The 20461-nt window shown below is 39.9% G+C and overlaps 1 protein-coding gene across 1 annotated transcript in view; it reads left to right on the forward strand.

Moving 5' to 3' along the window:
- Positions 1 to 220: 220 nt before the first annotated feature.
- LOC123663895 (histone-lysine N-methyltransferase trithorax) overlaps positions 221 to 20461 on the forward strand; it is a 33647-nt gene continuing 13406 nt past the window's right edge. Inside the window, exons 1-8 of the mRNA XM_045598542.1 lie at positions 221 to 994; positions 1864 to 3106; positions 4998 to 5189; positions 5266 to 5600; positions 5709 to 6269; positions 6353 to 6526; positions 11645 to 11857; positions 16139 to 16300. Of these exons, the coding sequence (XP_045454498.1) occupies positions 842 to 994; positions 1864 to 3106; positions 4998 to 5189; positions 5266 to 5600; positions 5709 to 6269; positions 6353 to 6526; positions 11645 to 11857; positions 16139 to 16300 (3033 nt within the window). The 5' untranslated portion in view covers positions 221 to 841. The remainder of the gene's footprint in view (positions 995 to 1863; positions 3107 to 4997; positions 5190 to 5265; positions 5601 to 5708; positions 6270 to 6352; positions 6527 to 11644; positions 11858 to 16138; positions 16301 to 20461) is intronic.

Consider the following 20461-nt stretch of genomic DNA (forward strand, 5'->3'; position numbering starts at 1 on the left):
ACATTTTAATAGTAAATAAAATTTAATGGATACGTCCACACAAAACATTCAATTAATAAAATTTGTGTTACAAAAATAATGGCCGATCAAATTATCAAAGCATCATAAGTAACGGCCGTAGAGCAGTGGCGCAGATAGATGAAAACATTACATTTTTATTGATAAAAAACTGCGAAGAGTGAGTGAAGTGACGCGTCTATGCAGATAGTTACCATATAGAGTAAGACGTAGCGAACGACATCGGACATGTTTGTTTTCATACCGGTCCGAATTAACGTCGCGATTGGTTCAAAATCCATAACTGGCCTCCGAGAGCCAGGTGTCGTTCACACCGCGGCCTCGCGCGCCTCGTCTCGTTAATCACTCGTGTTCGCTATTGTTATAGCGCGTCGCACAGCCATCTTTGTCAAATTACAAGCGATTCATTTCAATAATTTGGTTGTGTTCTAACAAATGGAACAAAACATAGATACTGTTACAGATGTGTCGTGTTATAGAAACAAGTACATTTCTACATTCTCTTTTGTTTTATCGCTGACGCTACGTTGAATGGAAGCGTAACGACGGCTTACGGAGTTAACGATCAGTGTACCATTAAAATGATGGATGATGTTGTATTTTGCAAAAACTTTGTAGTGTCCTTTTTATTAAATAATGTGAAGGGCGCTATTTGTGTTTATGTTTGACTATACATGTGATGAGAACTGCGTCGTAATTTGTCGTACACATTGCATAAATGAGTGGAATGGCGTTGCGGAGCGCGCGGGCCGGAGCATGCGCGCCAGTTTCCTCGCGACCGCTGGGAACGCACTAAGTATCCTTCGTTTATGTGCATATCAAAATGGGAAGGTCTAGGTTCCCCGGTAAACCACTAAAATTCCAGAACAGAAAGCGTATCAGTGTCCTATCGGGTGCCATTTATCATGAAACGGCACCAGAACAACATTCAGCCAGCCGAGGCTCGGCTGCCAACGATTTTGCTGGAGAGAAAGAGGTAAAGCGTATTCCGTTTAATTTTCGGTAATCGAAGAAATTTGGCCATAAAGAAAATTGTTTTCGGATATGTTGTGTTTACGTAATAAGTACAAGCGTAAATGAAGCGCCAAGCTTATTGTAGTGCCAATACAAGAGCGTATTTTGACATTCGAGTTACATAGACATTGTCTGATGTCAACAAAGACAGAGGTAAAATATATAAAAGGAAAATAATCATTAAAGTAATACTTGTGTTTATATAAATGATATAGATTTTAAAAGTCTAGACGATTATAATAACCTAACTTATTATGTGAGAGTTGATCCTTGTGTAGAGTAGAAGTAAAGTTTTGATGGAACATAGTTGTTGTATGAGTAGATCATCTTTTGATAATTTTTTATTTAGTTGTGAGATACTGTTTATTTCTTTAACCGACTTCTAAAACAAAAGCTTCTCAATTAGATTGTTTTTTTTTTTATGTATGTTACCTCGGAACATTTTTCTGGGTGTACCAATTTTGACAATTCTTGATTTGATAAATCAGCATACTCGTCTTGAGGTGCCATTTAAATTTGATTGAGATCTGATGGCTATTTTTTGAGTAATCTTTGATAAAGTGTATTTATTTGATTATTTTTTCATATACCTATGTTCTATTCCTTGTACATGTAACTAAGGTCAGTTTTTTTTTTGTTTATGAGCAAATATAATTATCCGATTTAATATTTAAATAATAAAACATCTATTTTTATCAATAAGTTATTTTATTCCCACTGTTGTGATTTTATGGTATAGAACTTAATAGAATATACTTAAATTCAAAGAATGAGTGATTATTAGTTCTAATTAGGCCACCTTTTTATCAAATATGTTTTAAAAAATTTCAGGAAGAGGAGAAGAAGGAAAATAATGGTGACAATGAGACAAACTCAGCTAATGCTGACAATATAAGTGATAGTCTTACAAAAAATATTCAAGAGCATCCAGCTAATACTGATTCCTCGAAATCCCCTGTTCGTACAAGATCACAAAATAAAATGGAGATACCTAAAAATGAGAAACCTAAACCAGTGAAGAAAACAGTGACATTCGGAACAGTAGAGAGTTGTGAAGATTTGTTTTTGCCACTTAGAAAGATTCCGATAAAACATCATGCGCCGCTTGTGTCTATTATGAAAAAGAAATCTTCATTCAAACAGACGGAGTATTCCACATTCAATAGTATTTTAAAACCCGCAAAATTAACAGATTTAAGCTCAAAATCATCGTTGGAACCTCAAGAAGGATATCTAAGACGGAATTTAAATCCCCTTTCAAAACCGACCAATAAATTTTCACAATTCAGTCGCAGTATATCACCACCTCCTAGAAATATATCACCTATTGAAAGGGATAGTTCAACTTCAACAAAATTTGTTTTACCTGTCAGAAGTTCTCACTCGTCAAGAGTAATTAAACCTAATAAAAGATTCATTGAAGGTGATGAACACACATTGGCATCGGTTGCGAGTAGCTTATCAACTGGAAAAGTCTTAAAGAAACCCAAATTAAAGAGGCTAGTGTTTAACAATCTGCATGATGATGAAGACACTCCAGAGGAAGAAGAACCAGAGAAACCCAATGACAGTGAGAAGACTAGAGACAAGCCTGTATTAGCTTCAAGTTTGTTCAAGGATAAAACGACAAATTCATTTTCTAATCTCAGTAACAGCAATTCGAGGAAACCTGTGCGAGATTTTTTTTCATGTGAAAGAGATGCAAAAGAATCAGAATATCTTCAAGATGAAAATTCTAATGTGGAATGTATGGAGAAATTGAAGTCACCGGAATCAAATAAAGAGGAAAGAGTGGGTCATGCTATGAGAAAGCTTATGGATATTTCAGATGCCAGTAGTTCAACCAGCAGTACTGGATCTGAGTCTGAGGAGAGTTGGGAGAGTGACAGTCTTGAAGGTAGTGGAGAAGAGGGAGAAAAGCAGCATCCAACTAGTCCAGAAAAGGATAAATCATCAGCATCTCAATTATTAAGTGGAAAAGTGATTATTAGAGAGGCAAGGTTACAATTAACTACACCAGCTCCATCAACAACAGGACTTGATGGGCCTTTTTCTGCACTGTCAACAGTTTCATGTAAGATTCTAGCTATTATATATATTCTATAAGATTAAATTTCTATTTAATTGTTCCTTTTAAATTTATTTATTTAATCTTGTACAGAACAGATTACAGCCTTTAAAAGTACAGAAATAGTTCATAAGATCTAGGTTTAATTCCTTAATATGTATGACAATGTAAAAAAAAACACCAAACAACAAAAGTAGTATGATTTTATAATTTGCTCTTAAAATAAGCAAAAAATAATAAATATAGTTAAAACAACTAATATCTTTAGATTAGAGATGCGCCGAACGTTCGGCCGAATATTCGTATTCGGTACATTCAACATATTTTCTCACATTCGTATTCGGCTGAATATTCGGTTGATTTGCCGAATAATTACCGAATAATTAAATAGTAAGCATAAATAATTACTAAATAAGTGTGGTTAATAATTACTAAATAAGTTAACCAAATAAACTTCTATTTTTTTACATAAAATAATAAATTAAACTAAATTAAATTTGTATGAAACTAATCATTTTTAAGTACACTGCTTTGAGTTAGTAGTTAGTATTTAGTAATACTACGTATGTATTTAGTATACTTTGAGTAATACTAGCTTTAACTTTTCTTAGAAAATATTTTTTTAGAATATAATATAATAACTACTATCTATAGGAACCGACATAAGTATTAAAATATGTATATAATCAAATTAAGTTTTTTAAAATAAATGTCTGTATAAGCAAATTAAAATATATAAAATCAAAAAAAAAAAAAAAAAACTTAAGTAACAAATAATTATTTTGTAACATAAAAACTAGGAATTGTCATAACTATTTGTAGTTTTAATCTAATCAAATTTTTTGATTTATAAATCAACAATGAACAAATATATTTGTAAAAAATCAAATTAAGTTTTTTTGACAAGCGACAATGTTAGCTAAATAAAATCTGATCCTCAGGATTACTATTATATCCTTTAATAATCATATCGTAAATTTAAAATACTTAAATAGAAACAACATATTTAATAATTAAAATTTAAGAGTGGTAAATTATGGTGTAGAAATACTAGATTCTTAGCCATGTGAGGCAACAATCTATTTCTTTTCTCTTCACATACACTTCCTGCTTCCGAGAACTGTTCACTATATACATTTGTTGCCGAAGAAGTTAAAAAAATTCTGGCTAAAATAGCCATGAGTTCTTACTTTCCTTGATATTTTGCCCACCATGTAAAGGGACTCATACTGCGTTGTAATGAAGTCTCATTCAAATAAACGCTTCACACTCAACAGCCCCCAGTAGGATTTTCTCCAGTGTTGGGGGTCCGGAAACACACACAATACACAAGCACAACGCCCAGACCACGACAAACATCTATATGGCCAATAGAAATATCTGTCGTGAGCGGGGATCGAACCCGCGACCGCCCGCGCAACAGTCTACTAGTCAGGTACTGTGACCGCTGCGCCAACGCGTCGTCATATTTTTGCAATTCATTCAGCAAAGAGCAGGGAGGGGGTGGTGGCAAACGCCACCCGGCTCTTGCAGAGCGCTGTACCGACATGTACAAACCTGTTTACCGCGGAAAATTGAACCGAATGATTCGGCCGAACATTCGGTTCGGTACATTTTGGACCGAATATTCGGCCGAACATTCGGTTCGGTACATTTTGGACCGAATATTCGGCCGAACATTCGTATTCGGTTAAACCTACATTCGGCGCATCTCTACTTTAGATATATATTTTTGTAAGAAGAATGTTGAATAGTTGTAGTCTTAAAACATTATTTTTTTTTAAACTTATATTAAACCAAACTTCTAAAGACAAGTAATAAAGGCACTAAAGAAATTCAAATTTATTTAACTAAAAATTCTTTAACAAATTGAATTAAAAGCAAAATTATTTTTTAGCTAATAACCCACCTGCTACAGTTACATGCGGGGTTTGTGGTGCAGTCAGATTTTACCGGTTTGTACGCCAAGCTCGGAAGTTTGGTATCTACTCTTGTGAATCTTGCAGAAAGTTCATTTCAAAGTTACTGAAAAAAGACAAGATGGTTTTACGAACACAACCTGTGGTCACACATTGTGTTAGGGGTGAAGGTAAGGAAATCTTAATTATAGGAATAAAAAAATTTAAAATGTTTTTAGATATTTATTATATATTTTTTATTTACAGGAAATTGTCATGTTCCCCCAGTAGTTAGATCACAGCAATGGAAATTACTTAAGTGTACAAATAAATCGCGCTGTCCAGCTTGTTGGCTTAAACTATGTCTAAAGGCTTTCCAAGTGCCACCACATATACGAGCTACATTAACGGCCATGCTGCCTCCTTACATGAGAAGTGGTTCTAAGCCTACTGGACCTCTGTCACAAACTTTGCCCTTAAGAATAGGCTCAAGCAATACAGCTACTACACAAGCACCGTTCAGTTCACTAGTAACTGAAAATGATAATAATATATTTGCTATTAAACCAGCAAAGAAATCTGAAGAAATTGAGAAGGTTGAGGTAAATAAATGAAAAAATATATACATCAATCATAATACTTGGTGTACAATAAAGTGTATTTCATTAATTCATAATTTTTTCTTTCATATCTTTGTATTTGTGTTACAGAAGGAAAAGCAACAAAAAGATGCCCCAGTAAATGATGAGTCCAATGAAGAGTTTAGTGCTAATAGAAAGCGCCGCATAACAAGGGTAAAAGTTAGGAAGAAAGATAAAGGTGAACCAAAACAAAGTGAAGACCCCAAAAGACAAAAAATGGAACTCAAAGGTCCCAGAGTTAAACACGTATGTCGAAGTGCATCCATTGTTTTGGGGCAACCAATCGCAACATTTCCCACACACGAGGAAAAAGAAAAACAGGACAAGTCTTTGCAGTCAGAAGATGACAGCAATTCTACGCTTGTTGTTGACAAAGATAGAATCACACCAGACTTATCAAGTTGTGATTCTGAATTAGACACTGAGAATAAACCATTGCAAATTGTTCCTGATGTTGTGGTTGCTAAGGAAAATCAAGATCAAGAGACTTTAATGGAATCTAAAAAGAGAAAGATAGATTCATTAATTACAATGAAACCACAGAGTAAAAATGATTCTAGTGAAGATGAGACTGTCATGGATCTGGTGCCTCGGAAAACAACACTGAAACCGCTTACAAACATTACTAATGTATGTTCCTAAATAAATGTTCATATTTCTTCTATTTTAATTGTATGACAATCACTTGAGAGTAATATATTTTTATGTTACAGGTCCGAGGACGAGCCCAAAAATGTGGCCAAAATCGACCAGAGTTGATTTGTGTTGATTTCTGGGAAAGCTATGATCCTGATGAAGTTTGTAACTCTGGATTTGGCCTCATAGGCACTGTCCCATTTACTTTGGCAAAACTTTGCTTTCTATGTGGGAGTGCAGGGAAAGAAAAGGTATGTTGTTTGAAAGGTTAATTAGAAAGCTTAACATTTTTGTGTGGCTCATCTGATACCTCTCGTTTATTATATGTACTACCTACCTACTAAGTAGCCTATTTTTCATTCATTATATGTAAACTAGCGACCCGCTCCGGCTTCGCACGGGTATAAAATATAATTATAGCCACATATTCACTGAAAAAAAATGATTTAAATCGATCCAGTAGTTTTAATTTATTCATTACTGCCCGTGGCCCGCACGCGTTAACTTTAGAGTAAAAGCCGGCCGGAACCGCCGCAAACGCTACGTACCGCAATTTTTAAATCTGTAATATCTTCGAAAATATTCATTTAAATCATATGCTGTAAAGGACCATATAGATCTATATTAAATCAACAATGTATTTAAGGTATTTAATAAGATAAGGATTAATGCTGTATTGATTAAAATCGCTTTGAAAATTAGCCATTATTTGTCGTAAAAAGTAAATGACAAAAAAAAAATGTTATTGTGGGATACCCATAAAAGATAGACATATACACTATAGCAGAGTTTTCTGTAGACCTTTTCAATTTGTACAATACTTAGTACATTATTTTGATAAATATTGTAGGTTTCAGGCTGCGTTTGCAACGTAAGCAGAAAAAATGTAATTATTTACGACATCACATTAGAAACCTCAAAAATAACAGTATTTCTCCACAATTTAATGAATGTTATTATACATATAAACCTTCTCCTTCAAGTACTGTATTAAAAAAAATTGCATCAAAATCCGTTGCGTAGTTTTAAAAGATTTAAGCATACATAGGGACATAGGGACAGAGAAAGCGACTTTGTTTTATACTATGTAGTGATATAATAGTGTATATTCCGTTTTTTTGGAAGAGTCTTATTTGGTAAACAAACCGCTGTCAATCGTAATTACCGTTTTTTCCGCATTTATCACCTACTTTCACAACACATTCGCTTACGGACATTAAAACTCCATTTACTATTTATTTCACTAAAAACAAATATCAATTTATCATTTTAAACACATAAAAACAATTAAAATACGAATTCCGAGAGTACAGATAACTAATATTTTTGAATATGACATTTCAATATCTTTTTTTAAAAGGCAAATAGGGACGTGGTCAGAATATTTTTAGAGGTGAATGAGTATAAGTGAATGAACAGCATGAGCGATAAAATAGGCTATGTTCTTTAACTATATTTTAAATTTTCACGAATTATAACTTGTTAAATAATATTACCGTAAAGCGATTTCTTATTAATTTGTATTTTATTATTAACTGGTTTTTTTTTATGTTGAGCGCAAAAAAAAAATGCTTACAAAATATTGCAAATGTCAATCATTTGTGGTAAAGTGTTCATTGTAAAGGTTTTAATTTGTATTATGAATATTTCTGAATATCAATTTCATCCTAAACATTTTTAATGTAACACCATACACACATATGTGTAATATGTGTAATCTATACAAATAATAAAATGGTAGGAAAGCCAAAACTGTACATTGAATATTTTTTAAAAGAATACTTGGGGTGTGATCTACAATCGATACCGAAGCCAAAAATATAGTTTTTAGAATTTTTGTCTGTTTATCTGTTTGTCTGTTTTTATGTCAGGGATAAACTCAATAAGTACCGCATGGATTTACTTCAAATTTGGCACGAATATTATTAAGAAGTCGGGTCAACATATAGGCTACATATTATCATGCTATCACCTACCGGGAGCGAGCAGTGAACCTTTATTTCTTCAACGCATTCTGTAACAACGTGTAATCTAACGACGAATATTTGAACGTTGTTGTTACTATGTTAATAACCATGCTATATAAGCTAGCTTCACACTATAAAAATCACGCAATATAAGTAACTGTGCTGTGTGGCTACGGCACTAAAGAATTTAGCCACCCCCTCTCTTCCCGTGGGTGTCGTAAGAGGCGACTAAGGGATAACAACGTTCCACAACCACCTTGGAACTTAAAAAGCCGACCGATGGCGGGATAACCATCCAACTACTGGCTTTGAAATACACAGGCCGAAGACGGGCAGCAGCGTCTTCGGTGCGACAAAGCCAGTCCTACGGTCACCAACCCGCCTGCCCAGCGTGGTGACTATGGGCAAAACACATGAGTTTACGTTATTTTTGGCGTAAACTTGTGGAGGCCTATGTCCAGCAGTGGACTGTATAGGCTGTAATGATTGAATATAAGTAACTAAGCCGATAAACATAATTAAATGAATATAAGTAGACAAGACAATTTTAAAGAAGCGCCATCTACGAGATTTTTCTGTAGATATGAAATGTAAAGGAGAAACTGGTAAATGAATGTTATTTTAAAAGGTAATGGTAGGTATTTTTGTTACTGAATAGCATTCACGCAGACGACGTCGCGGGCAGCAGCTAGTAAATAATAAATGTACATACATTTTTTAATACCACATAGAACGGCATAAACATTTACTGTAGTTCACAGGAAAAATTTTTGAGACTTTAGGATGAGACTTAGGATTACCCAATAAGAGCTTCGTGGAGTACAATGTTATTAGTCCTTTTTTTTAGATGTTAGGGAGAGAGTGCCGCCGGCGCAAGGTTTTTTATTCATAGTGAATACAAATAGTGTGACAATAATATTAATAGGGTCGACTTTTTTTATAGACACAGGCGGCCCTATTTTGTTGTAAATTTTATTTTTGGCGGCTTTTTTACCGACCATTTCACATAAACGAAATATTATTTTGTTGCCTTTTATGCTCGATGCTCGATTAATATATATATATATATATTTTTTTTTTTTCGTAATTCTGTAACCTCTACTAATTCTTAGCAAAAATATTCAATATATTATTAGGATTTGAAATAATTTTAGCAATATGTTAGCGTTAATACTTGAACATAAAATTAATTTTATATTTGTCTATGGCTTATTAATATTGTTCATTCATTTGTTCTTTGTGTCACTTTACTATACTTACAATATTACTCTATTTTCTGTGGTCGGAAGTACGCCATATTTGTTTACTATTTAGGACTATTCCAAAAAAATAGAATATACTATAACTTACAGCCACAGTGCCATTTTTTATAAATAGATGATAATAGTTTCATATATTATTTTCTGCAAAGACAATTTTAAAAGTATTTGAGTAATAATACATACAAACATACAAACATACAAACATACATATATATAATCACGCCTCTTTCCCGTAGGGGTAGGCAGAGACCACTACTTTCCACTTGCTACGATCCTTACATACTTCTTTCGCTTCGTCCACTTTCATTATTCCCTTCATACGTGCTCTTCAGTTTAGGGTACTCTTGACCTGGCCTTTTTTCAAGACGTCCCTTATTTGGAGTAATAATAATAATAATCATAATAATACTTGTTTGAAGTTCATTTCCTGAATATGAAATACACAAAAATGAGAAGATTTTTAAATTATTTTAATTTTTCGACGTAATCACCACTTTTCTCAATGCGCTTCTTCCATTTGGTTCTAAAGCCCCTATACTATTTTTTGAAAAGTGCCTCATCTTGGCCTTCAAAATAGGTATTAACGGCAGCTCCAATCTCCATTTGATGAAAATTTATGTCCTCCTAAATATTTTTTTAGATTGGGGAAGAGGTGGAAGTATGATTGTGCCAAATCAGGTGAATTAGTGGGGTGTGAAAGTAATTCAAACCCACAATTATGGATTTAAGCCATCGTTTCGCAGGTCGTGTGAGGGCGTTGTTTTGATGAAACAACAATTTTTTAGTTAACATTCCTGGGCGTTTTTTTCTTAATTTCATTACGCAACCGATGTAAAAGCATGTAGTAATAAGTAGAGTTAATGGTGGTTCCTGTCGGTAGGTAATCGACTATAATAATCACAGAATACTGATACTATCACCTTGCTTACATTCAAAATCATTTTAGCTTTCTTCGGAGGCGGTGTAGCCTGGTCTCATCCATTCTTTTGATTGTTGTTTTCACTCGGAATATTATAATGAACCCAAGTTTAGTAAGTAGTAACAAATCTCATTCACAAATCGTTTTGTGGATCGGCTTCAAACAATTCTAAACAATCGCGCGAAATCGTAAGTCGGTTGCGTTTATGTTCGGCTGAAAGGAGCCTCGATATCCATTTTGCAGAAGCCTTCGAAAACCCCATTTCATTATGAATTATATTTTGAGTTCGTTCATACGATATGCCTATAGAGTAAGCCTTTCAGTAGCTATAGCCCAAAAAGGATTGACCACAAATAAAGAAAAGTTAGCTTTATAAAGGATGGCCCAACCGTCTACTCAAAAAGCAAGCCTTTCTCAATCATGGGTACGGCACCTGATCGGACTATTTTAATGGATACGTATGACGAGCACTATAAAATCCCAGAGGATGTTGGTGTTTCGTCATCCAGACCTGATCCTCTTTTCTAGACACATTAAATATATAATACTGTACCATGGGAAACCAACATTCCTAAAGACCACACAATAAAATTAAATAAATATTACAATACACACTACACTACAAATGAACTTAACAAAAATGGCTATGTGGTTAATTTATACGCGGTAGAAGTAGGAGCGAGAGGTATATCAGCAAAATCTCTATAATCTTCTGAAAGACCTTGGCCTATCGAGAACTGCAGTAATTTCTATTTTAGAACGAGTGTCTAAGGCTGCACTAACAGAATCCTCCCAAATTTGCCTAGGCAGTGCGGGAAACTCGAGTAGTGAAGGTGAGCGTTGATGCGTATCTCAAAGGGGGCCTCCTTAAACCTACACCTAGGTTGCAAGTCCTGGGAACTGCTCTGAGTTTTTCCTTCTGCCACACGACAGACCCAGCAACCGCACGATGAATCCATGGAATGCTAGAAAGTTTGTCTCTCTCAGCTATCTCTCTGATTCAATCTAAGGTCCCCAGCATCAAATCAGAAATTTTTCCTGTTTTCTTCAGAGCTCGAAGTTTATGGCCGTCCAGTGCGTGGGTCATCTTCAATGCTTTGCTGACCACGTTTGAATTCTGCTGACCACTATTTAACTAACACATAACATATATATATATATATATATATATATATATATATATAATATGTATGTATATTAGTGTTTTAATTTTGTTTTCAGATGTTAGTATGTGGCAGTTGCTGTGAATGGTACCACGTGTGGTGTGCGGAGGAGGCAGGCGGCGGTGGTGGTGAATGGACGTGCGCGCGTTGTGTGTGGTGTGCAGCTTGCAATCGCCCGGCCGCTAGGCTGCGGTGCCGCACGTGTGCGAGGCCCTACCACGCTGCGTGTCTGCCTGCTGCACCACCTGACCATCGGAGCGATTGGCCCCAGGTAGGCTATTTTCTATTTAAATAAATAATTATCTATAACATACACACACGGTCTTGTTTCTAAGGTAAGCAAGTAATTGCTTATGTTATAGGTAACAGTTGTCTGATATAGCGGCATATTTTTTGTTTTTCGATAAATAACGTATTTTTTTAATAAACTCGTTAAACTAGTAATTTAAGTGACTCATTGGCTAAGTTTGCTAAATTTTTCATACAACTGGATCACACTGGTCGGATGTAGCATTAGACAGGGAGAGATGGTCCTCTTTGGAGGACACATTCACCTTAGGGGTGGGTACTCAAAGATCAAACAAAATAACTTGTTTGCATTTCAATATCCTATAATTTCTTCGTTATTTTTTGTTTATGTTGAGAAGTCAGTCAGTTCAGTCTATTGCAGTCTACTGCTGGAAATAGGCCTCCCCTAAGTTCGAGCCAGACATCCCAATATTTTCGCAATCCTCATCCAGTCTACACGGTAATCCTTACTTAGATCGTCGGTCCAATGGGTCAAAGGACGTCCCATACTGCGTTTGCCAAGACGCGGTCTCAACTCCAGGACACGTCTGCTCTAGCGGCCATCGGTCTTGCCATACAGATGACCAGCCAGGCCACTGCCACTTCAATTTGTTAATTCTGTCGGCTATGTCGGTTACATTCGGTCTCTTGAGGATAGTCTCATTTTTAATCCTATCTTTGAGAGAAATCCCTAGCATAGCCCGTTCCATTGCACGTTGAGCGAACTTAAACTTGTGCACTGGTTCCTTCGTCAATGTCCACGTCTACCGTTAACACAAGTAGAACGCATTGCTCGAAGACTTTGTCTTTAAGCATTGTGGAATCTTCTAAGTGAAGACTCAACGAAGCCTGCTAAACACCGCCCAGCCCAACCGGATTCTCCTATCGGCCTCCTTCTCGAAGTTATTGCGGCCAAATTGGATGGTATGGCCTAGGTAAACATAATCCTGAACAAATTCGCGAAGGGTACCATCGGCCGATACCGGTCTCGGTATGATTTGGTTGTTAAGCATAACTATCATTTTGTCCACGTTCATATCCAGACCGACTCGTCTGAAGGACTCGTTTAGGCCGCCTAGGATTTGGCCTAACTCATTCAACGTCTCCGCAAAGATGACGATATCGTCGGCGAAACAAAGGTGAGAGATGTATTCGCCGTTGATATTGATGCACCGTCCCCCCCCCCCAATCCAAGGTCATAAAGACATCCTCCAGCGCAGTGGTAAACAGTTTCGGTGATATTACATCTCCCTATCTTACCCCACGCCAGAGGCAAACTGGTCTTTTTCTCTGGTGCTGAATATGTACGATTGTCGTCGCCGCGTCGTACATACATCTCTGCACCTCGATATATCCATTTGATATGACATCTGTAGAGAATTCAGGATGGCCCAGGTCTCGATAGAATCAAAGGCTTTCTCGTAGTCCACAAATGCCATACACAGCGGCTGATTGGATCGGCATCGGATTGAGCGGCTATGGATGTGGTGTACGGTGCTGTAGCCTGCGTCGGTGGTTGGAATTCGTCGACTCTTCTGGCGAGGCGATTCGTAAAAACCCTCGAAAACAGCTTATAGACGTGCATCAGAAGTGACAACGGTCTGTAATTCCTTAACAGAGACTTATTGCCTCTTTTAAAAAATAGCACTTCCACACTCCTGGACCACGCCGGAGGCGTGGTACCTTGGTGCATGACGGCGTTAAAGAGTGTCCCTGAGGTTTTAAGAAGCTCAGTCGTAATTCCGTCATCCCCCGAGGGCCTTCCGTTTCCAAGCTGCCCGAGCGCTGCACTAATCTCATCTACTTCGATGTCCGGGCTGTCCTTCGAATAATGGTGCAACAATGATGCACGTCGATCTTCGGTGTCCCAAGTCTCAAGCTTGCGTAAACTCGACGAGTACAGCTGTCCATAAAATTTCTCGACCTAAGGGACCTCTTCTCGGATCTAAGGGCGAGAGCAAACGGTTCTGCCATCCGCTGTTTTGGAAGAGCTTCGTAAGAAGGCTTCTCCCCAATGGTCTTTGGAAAACTTTGGACCTGCTATTCTGCTCAATAAAACTAGTAATGTCTCTCGTATTGGAGTAGCGGAGGTCTCGGCGTAAGTTTCCGTATCCTCTTAGAGAGAGCCTTCTGTTCTAGCGAAGCTGCTAGAGCATCGGGCAACGCGCGCTTCCTCCGCATCAGATCCAAAGCTTCGGGTAACGCGCGCCTCATTCGCATCAGATCCAAAGCTTCGGGAGAAAGTTTGGACTACTTCTTTGACTTCGTCGGCGGAAAGTGTCTGAGACCCAGTGTACACACCGTTTTCACCACGTTGTCGGTCATCTTGTCCAGGTCGCTAGTAGTCGCCAGCGAATCGAATCGGTTTTAGAGTTCCAGTTGGAACTGCTCGGAGCCACAGTATTTGAGTGATTTAAAATCTATCTCTATCTAAGTATTGGGGCTTTGCCATGTCCACCACCTTTGGGGCTTCTCGAAAAATGAGTTCATCAAGAAGAGCATCTCTGCTTCAAGGAAATTGACAAGCATCTGTCCCCTGCGATTCCTGCGCTCTAATCCGTGTGGTCCAATGCTCAATTCGTTGCGGTAATGTACTCCCACTTTAGCATTGAAGTCTCCCATAAAAACGTTGTAGAAGACCGAAGTAGTGCCATGTAATGGCCCTTGTAATATCTTCATATAAGGCTTCGACTTCATCGTCAGAGTGTGCCCAGGTCAGCGCATATAACTGTATCACTTACCTCAGTCAGTCCTGTCCTGGCCTGTGATTGTTACCTGTCAGTGAGATTAAGTACAAGGTACGCTACCCGGGTCGACACACTGCTGACTTCCATAACGTTGTTAGTAAAAGTCTTGTGGACCAGAAAACCGACACCACCTTGGGAACGCCCAATCACCTTCACGGAAGTAGAACAAGTGCCCGGTGTCCAGGATCATCGTGTCCTCGCCCTCTCTTCGGACTTCAGACAACCCCAGTATGTTTCACTTCATATGACTCAGTTCTACTTCAAGTTCGGTGAGGTGATGGTCCAGCCGTAGAGTGCGTCCATTATACGTAGCCAGGTGTAATGTTGGGTGGCAGCCTCCCGTAACCCGGTGATTCTTAGCACCCTCCGCCCTATCATTACCGCGACTGCTGTTGAGAAATACAAGACATTTTTATTATTATTTAATTTTTTACTTATTATAATTAACAAAAAAATTATCTATTTTTTTATTTTATATTTTTAAAATTATCAATTGGAAAGTGTGAGTGTGACATTGATGGAAAGTGTGAGAGTGATATTGAAAGAGGAGTGAATGCAGGAAACACGGTGAATGGAGCTTTGCACTCCTTTATGAGCAGTCGGAAGGTGTCTAACAAGGCTCGTTTGACTGTGCATGAGGGGGTGTTGCTTCCGAACTCATGTACGGAAGTGAAAGTTGGGTATGGCAGAAGAAACATGAAAGCAGAATAAATGCATGAATAAATGCAGTTGATATGAGAGCGTAAGAAGTATGATAGGAGTTAAACTGAGTGACAGGATAAGAAATAGTGAGATAAGGAAACGTTGTGGTCTGAAAGAAGATGTAGTGACAAAAATTGAGAAAGGTAATGTTCAGATGGTTTGGTCATGTCGAGAGAATGAGTAAAGAACGATTGACGAAAAAAGTGTATAAGGCGAGTGTGAATGGAAGGGTTGGAAGGGGTAGACCTAGGCGGACGTTCCGAGACCAAATAAGGGACGTCTTGAAAAAAGGCCAGCTGAAGAGTACCCTAAACCGAAGAGCATTTATAAAGGGAATAATGTAAGTGGATGAAGCGAAAGAAGTATGTAAGGATCGTAGCAAGTGGAAAGAAGTGGTCTCTGTCTAACCCCACGGGAAAGAGGCGTGATATATGTATGTATATAAAATTATCTCTGAATAAGATTCTGACGACACGTTGGCGCAGCGGTCACAGTGCTGAGTGTTGCGCTGGCTCTCGCGGATTCGATCACCGCTCACGACATACATTTGTATTGGCGTATAGATGTTTGTCATAGTCCCACAGGAAAAAATCTTACAGGGAATCTTTCAATCACAGAAAATCTTTACATTGAGTGTGAAGTATTTATTTATCATTTATTTAGATTCTGCTAAAAAAATGAGGAATATGGATTTCCTTAATTAGTTAGTAGTAAGATACTTAGTTTTTGGCAATGTCTTTGTTAGAAATACTTATAGTAATTATTTCATCCTCTGACAAAGAATTAAAGGTTTTTTTTTTAAATTTAATTTTCAGATTTGCAGTTTGTGCTTAAAGTGCAAGAGTTGTGACAGCAGCAGGGTTAACAAGTTTGTAGGAAGTCTTCCATTCTGCAGACCCTGTTTCAAACTGCGCCAAAAAGGAAATTACTGTCCTCTTTGTCAGGCTTGTTACAGAGACAACGATTTTGATAGCAAGGTATGTAACATACATATTTATGATTAACTAGCTGTGCTCGCGACTTCGTCCGCATGAAATTTAACAAAAAAGTTACTTTTCAGTTATAAAAAAAGCCTAATTTACTCCTAACACATCAGCTATCTGCCAGTGAAAGTCCCGTTGAAATCGGTGTAGCCATTTCAGAGATTAGATGGAACAAACAGACAGATACACAGACAAAAGTTGTCTAAAATTTTATTTTGGTATATGTACCGTGTATTCATCTGTATGCATTTAGCAAAAAGCGGCTGTTTTAATATTACAAACCGACACTTCAATTTTATTTATTTGTATAGATAACAAGCATTTAATGTTATTTCTTGTACCTTCAGCAACATACTTCATTTATTAATCCTAGATTTTATTTAATACTATTTTCATATACTTTGTTAATGCTATATAGTTTACTATATTTAGTTTTTAAATGTAAATCTAACGTCCTGTGCTGGCAGCATTTGTAAAGGTGCGGACTGAAAAGCAGCTATAAACTGAGCCTACGACCTTTTCACCAGCATTTTTTCTAAAATCTATGTAAATTAGACTTTAATAAATCTTTTGTTTTTTTTATACTTGGTGAATAAACGTCTTTATTATTATTATTATTATTCTACTGAATGTCACTCCGCCCGCCCAATACATAATAGATACATATATTATAATAACTACTTATATAATTATATAGTAAATTTACTTATACTTACATATATAAATATAAGCGGGTGGAGGAATACGCCCCGGCAGGGAGATCAAACGGCCGGGGTTAGGGCTGCAGGCTGAGAAACCGGCGGACGATCCTAGCCGAGTCAAGTAACACCGCCTTCTGCATCCTGGTTGCGAGCGAACCGGATCCCTAGTAGCCTCAGATGGTGAGCGAGGCTAACCGGGATCAAACCATTGGCAGATATTACGATAGGGATTATTTCAGCAGACCCCACACCCCACATGTCGACAATCTCGTGCGCCAGATCCAGATATTTACGTTTTTTCTCAGTCTCGGCTTTCACGAGGTTCTCGTCATGCGGGACGGTGATGTCCACTAAAAATACCCTCGACCGTGCCCTGTCCATCACCACGATATCAGGCTTGTTCGCCAGTATCGTCCTCTCTGTGGCGATAGGCAGGTCCCAGTAGAGCCGGACTCCGTCGCGTTCGAGTACTGGCACCGGTAAGTATTGGTAATACGGCATCCTCTGTTCCAGGAGACCGTACATAAGAGCAAGCTCTTGGTGGAGAATCGTGGCCACTTGGTTGTGTCTGTGCAAGTACTCAGTATTAGCAAGCGCGGAACAACCCGAAAGCACATGCCTGAGTGACTCACCGGGATAACGACAGGCTCGACAGAAGTCGGGAGTGCCATCCTTCAGGACGTGCTTTTGGTAGTTGTTCGTCTTGATCACCTGATCTTGTATTGCACAGACAAAACCTTCGGTTTCCCCAAAGAGGTTGCCGAATCGCAGCCACTGCACGGAGGCCTTACTGTCCACGTGAGGCGCGTGAAGCGCCTTGTAGAACCGTCCATGCAGTTCCTTCTCCATCCATACGGTCTCCCGGTCAGAGGTGCTCAGTACGACCGGTTTCTGCCAGTTCTCTTTGGCCAAGGCTAGGGGGGTTAGTCCTTTGACACACATTGAAACGTCACCATGCAAAGCGCTGTCCCGTCTCGTTTCAAAGTAGGCCCTGAGGCTGCACACCTCGCGGTTATGCATGGTCTTAGCGCTTAACATGCCTCGACCACCACACTTCCGCGGGATGTACAGTCTCATGACCGACGACTTAGGGTGATGCACGCGATGGTACGTCATAGTTGTGCGGACTCTTCTGTCCAGGGCGTCAAGTTCGGTCTGAGTCCATCTGAGTATGCCAAAGGTGTACAAGAGAGTGGGCATGACCCAAGCGTTATAGGCTCGGACCTTGTTGGCTCCAGACAAGTAGCTCCGAAGAACTTTTGTCAGCTGTCCAAAAAAGATTTCACAAACTGCCTGTTTCATGTCCACTTCCTTCACCCCTATGCATTGTGACATGCCCAGATACCGGTAAGATTCAGCTTCGGAAAGGGTCTTGAATGATGTTAATTCGAGACTAAGCTGCGCCGATTGAGTCACCTGACCCCTGTCCACATGCACGACCGCACACTTATCCACTCCAAGCTGCATCCTGATGGAACTGCTGAACTCCGTAGTGATTTTCAGCAGTTCCTGCAGGCGTGCAGCGTTAGGTGCCAGCAATTTGAGGTCGTCCATGTAGAGAAGGTGGGAGACTTCAGTACCTCCTCTCCGAAACTGAAAGCCTGTCCCCGAGCGCTCCAGCAGGGTGCTTAGAGGGTTCAAGGACAAGCAGAACCATAGTGGACTCAGGCAATCACCCTGGAAAATACCCCTCCGTATCCTGATTGGGTCATCCGCGCCCGTCAGTTGCTCGCCCTGGAGACATAGGATCGTGCTCCATTGCCCCATACATACTCCGAGGAAGTCTCGAACTGCCTGGTCAATCTTGTACAGCTCGAGGACCCTCAGGAGCCATGAATGAGGTACCGAGTCGAAAGCCTTTTTGTAGTCGATCCAGGCGGCCGAAAAGTTCCGACGGTTGCGTCTGACAAGCTGGCCCGCCACAGAGTCAATGAGAAGGAGCTCCTTTGTACCGCGACCGCCTCCACGACATCCGTTCTGAGCTGCAGACAGGATATTAAACTCACTAATATGTCGTGAGATCTTACAGCTCAGAACGGACGTCAGTGTCTTGTAGATGGAGGTCAGACACGTTATGGGGCGGTAGTTGGTGGGATCTGCGGTGTTGGTGGACTTAGGAGCTAAGTGAGTGATCCCGGTAGTGAAAAGGTTCGGGAGTGTCTTCCTATCCCTTGGTATTGTCGAGCCAAGGTCGCATGGCAGACCGAGAGCCCTTTTAGCCAGTAGTGATGCAGACCGTCGGCCCCCGGACTTTTCCAGTTCGGAGCCCGCCGGACCGCACCACTGACGTCCTCCGTAGAGATGGCGATCGGGTTCATCGGTTCAATTTTAGCACATGCGTCCTGAACCGCCGCAATCCAAGGGCCCTCCTCATGCTCCACCTCCCCTGACCATATGTTGCGCCAGAAGGCGACGAGGTCAACCGTACTCGGTTTTAGGGAAGCAGAGCACGGTATCGGGTTCTCCAGCTTTCTATAGAACCTTTTCTGATCACTCACGAAGAGGCGATTTTGTCGGAAGCGCTCAACTCTCTCAGAGTACCTGCGTATGCGCTTTCCCCATGCCGCGATTCTCTGCTTCAGGCCGTCGATGCGCTCCGTTAGCTTATCGGCTATGTCTGGCTGATCGAGGCTAATGCCTAGCCCGTTGAAGGCCATTCTAACAGAGCGCACAATCCTTGGCCTTGTGTTGCCCGACCTGAAAGCTAGCAGCCTACCAATGAGGGCCCTGGCTAGGCTGATAAGGCGTTCTATTCTCTTCTTCCAGGCTGGTACGTCGCTACTCTTATAAGTAGCGCGTCCAGGCTCCTGGGCCTTGGCTCCAACAAGGCGGTGCACCGCTAGAGCAGCACCGAAGAGAATACCCGAACCCGTATCCTCCAAGCTGAAGCTGGTTTCCAAATAGGGAGGCAACAGCCTGTTAGCTGCCTCAATGGCATGCCGCGTCGTGGCATTGAGGGGGAGGCGAGAAAGTCGCGGTCTCATTTCCAGAGGAGCGCCTCGAGTCTCGGAAATCGCCTCTTGCAAGATCCCCCTCATCTGTTCTACTTTTTGGGCGACTGCTCCCTCAGTGATCGCCTCCACAGGCGCTTCGCTACGAACGCCTTCTTGTTGCATTGACACTTCGTTGCGCACCGTGGACACGGGTTCGACTTCAGGAGCAGCCTCACGTCGAAGTCGTTCGAGCTCGGCGGCGTCAAATATGCCCTTTCGTTGGATGTACCGAGCTCGATCTGCCAGGTTCTGTTCCGTAACAGTTAGCGTAGGCTCAAGCAGTAGGAACTCGCGGTGCATTACTGCCCGGTAGCCAGTCCGCCCGGTCTCCCGTCCTACAGCCCTATAGTACGCACGCATGACACTCTCATTCATTTTCGGTGTCCATCTAATGCGACGTACTCCACCAGCGGCGGGCAACGAATGCTGAGTCCCTTGGGACTCTGTCGTCGCCAAGCCAA

This window comes from Melitaea cinxia, chromosome 21 (assembly GCF_905220565.1).
Source record: "Melitaea cinxia chromosome 21, ilMelCinx1.1, whole genome shotgun sequence".
Lineage (NCBI taxonomy): Eukaryota > Metazoa > Arthropoda > Insecta > Lepidoptera > Nymphalidae > Melitaea > Melitaea cinxia.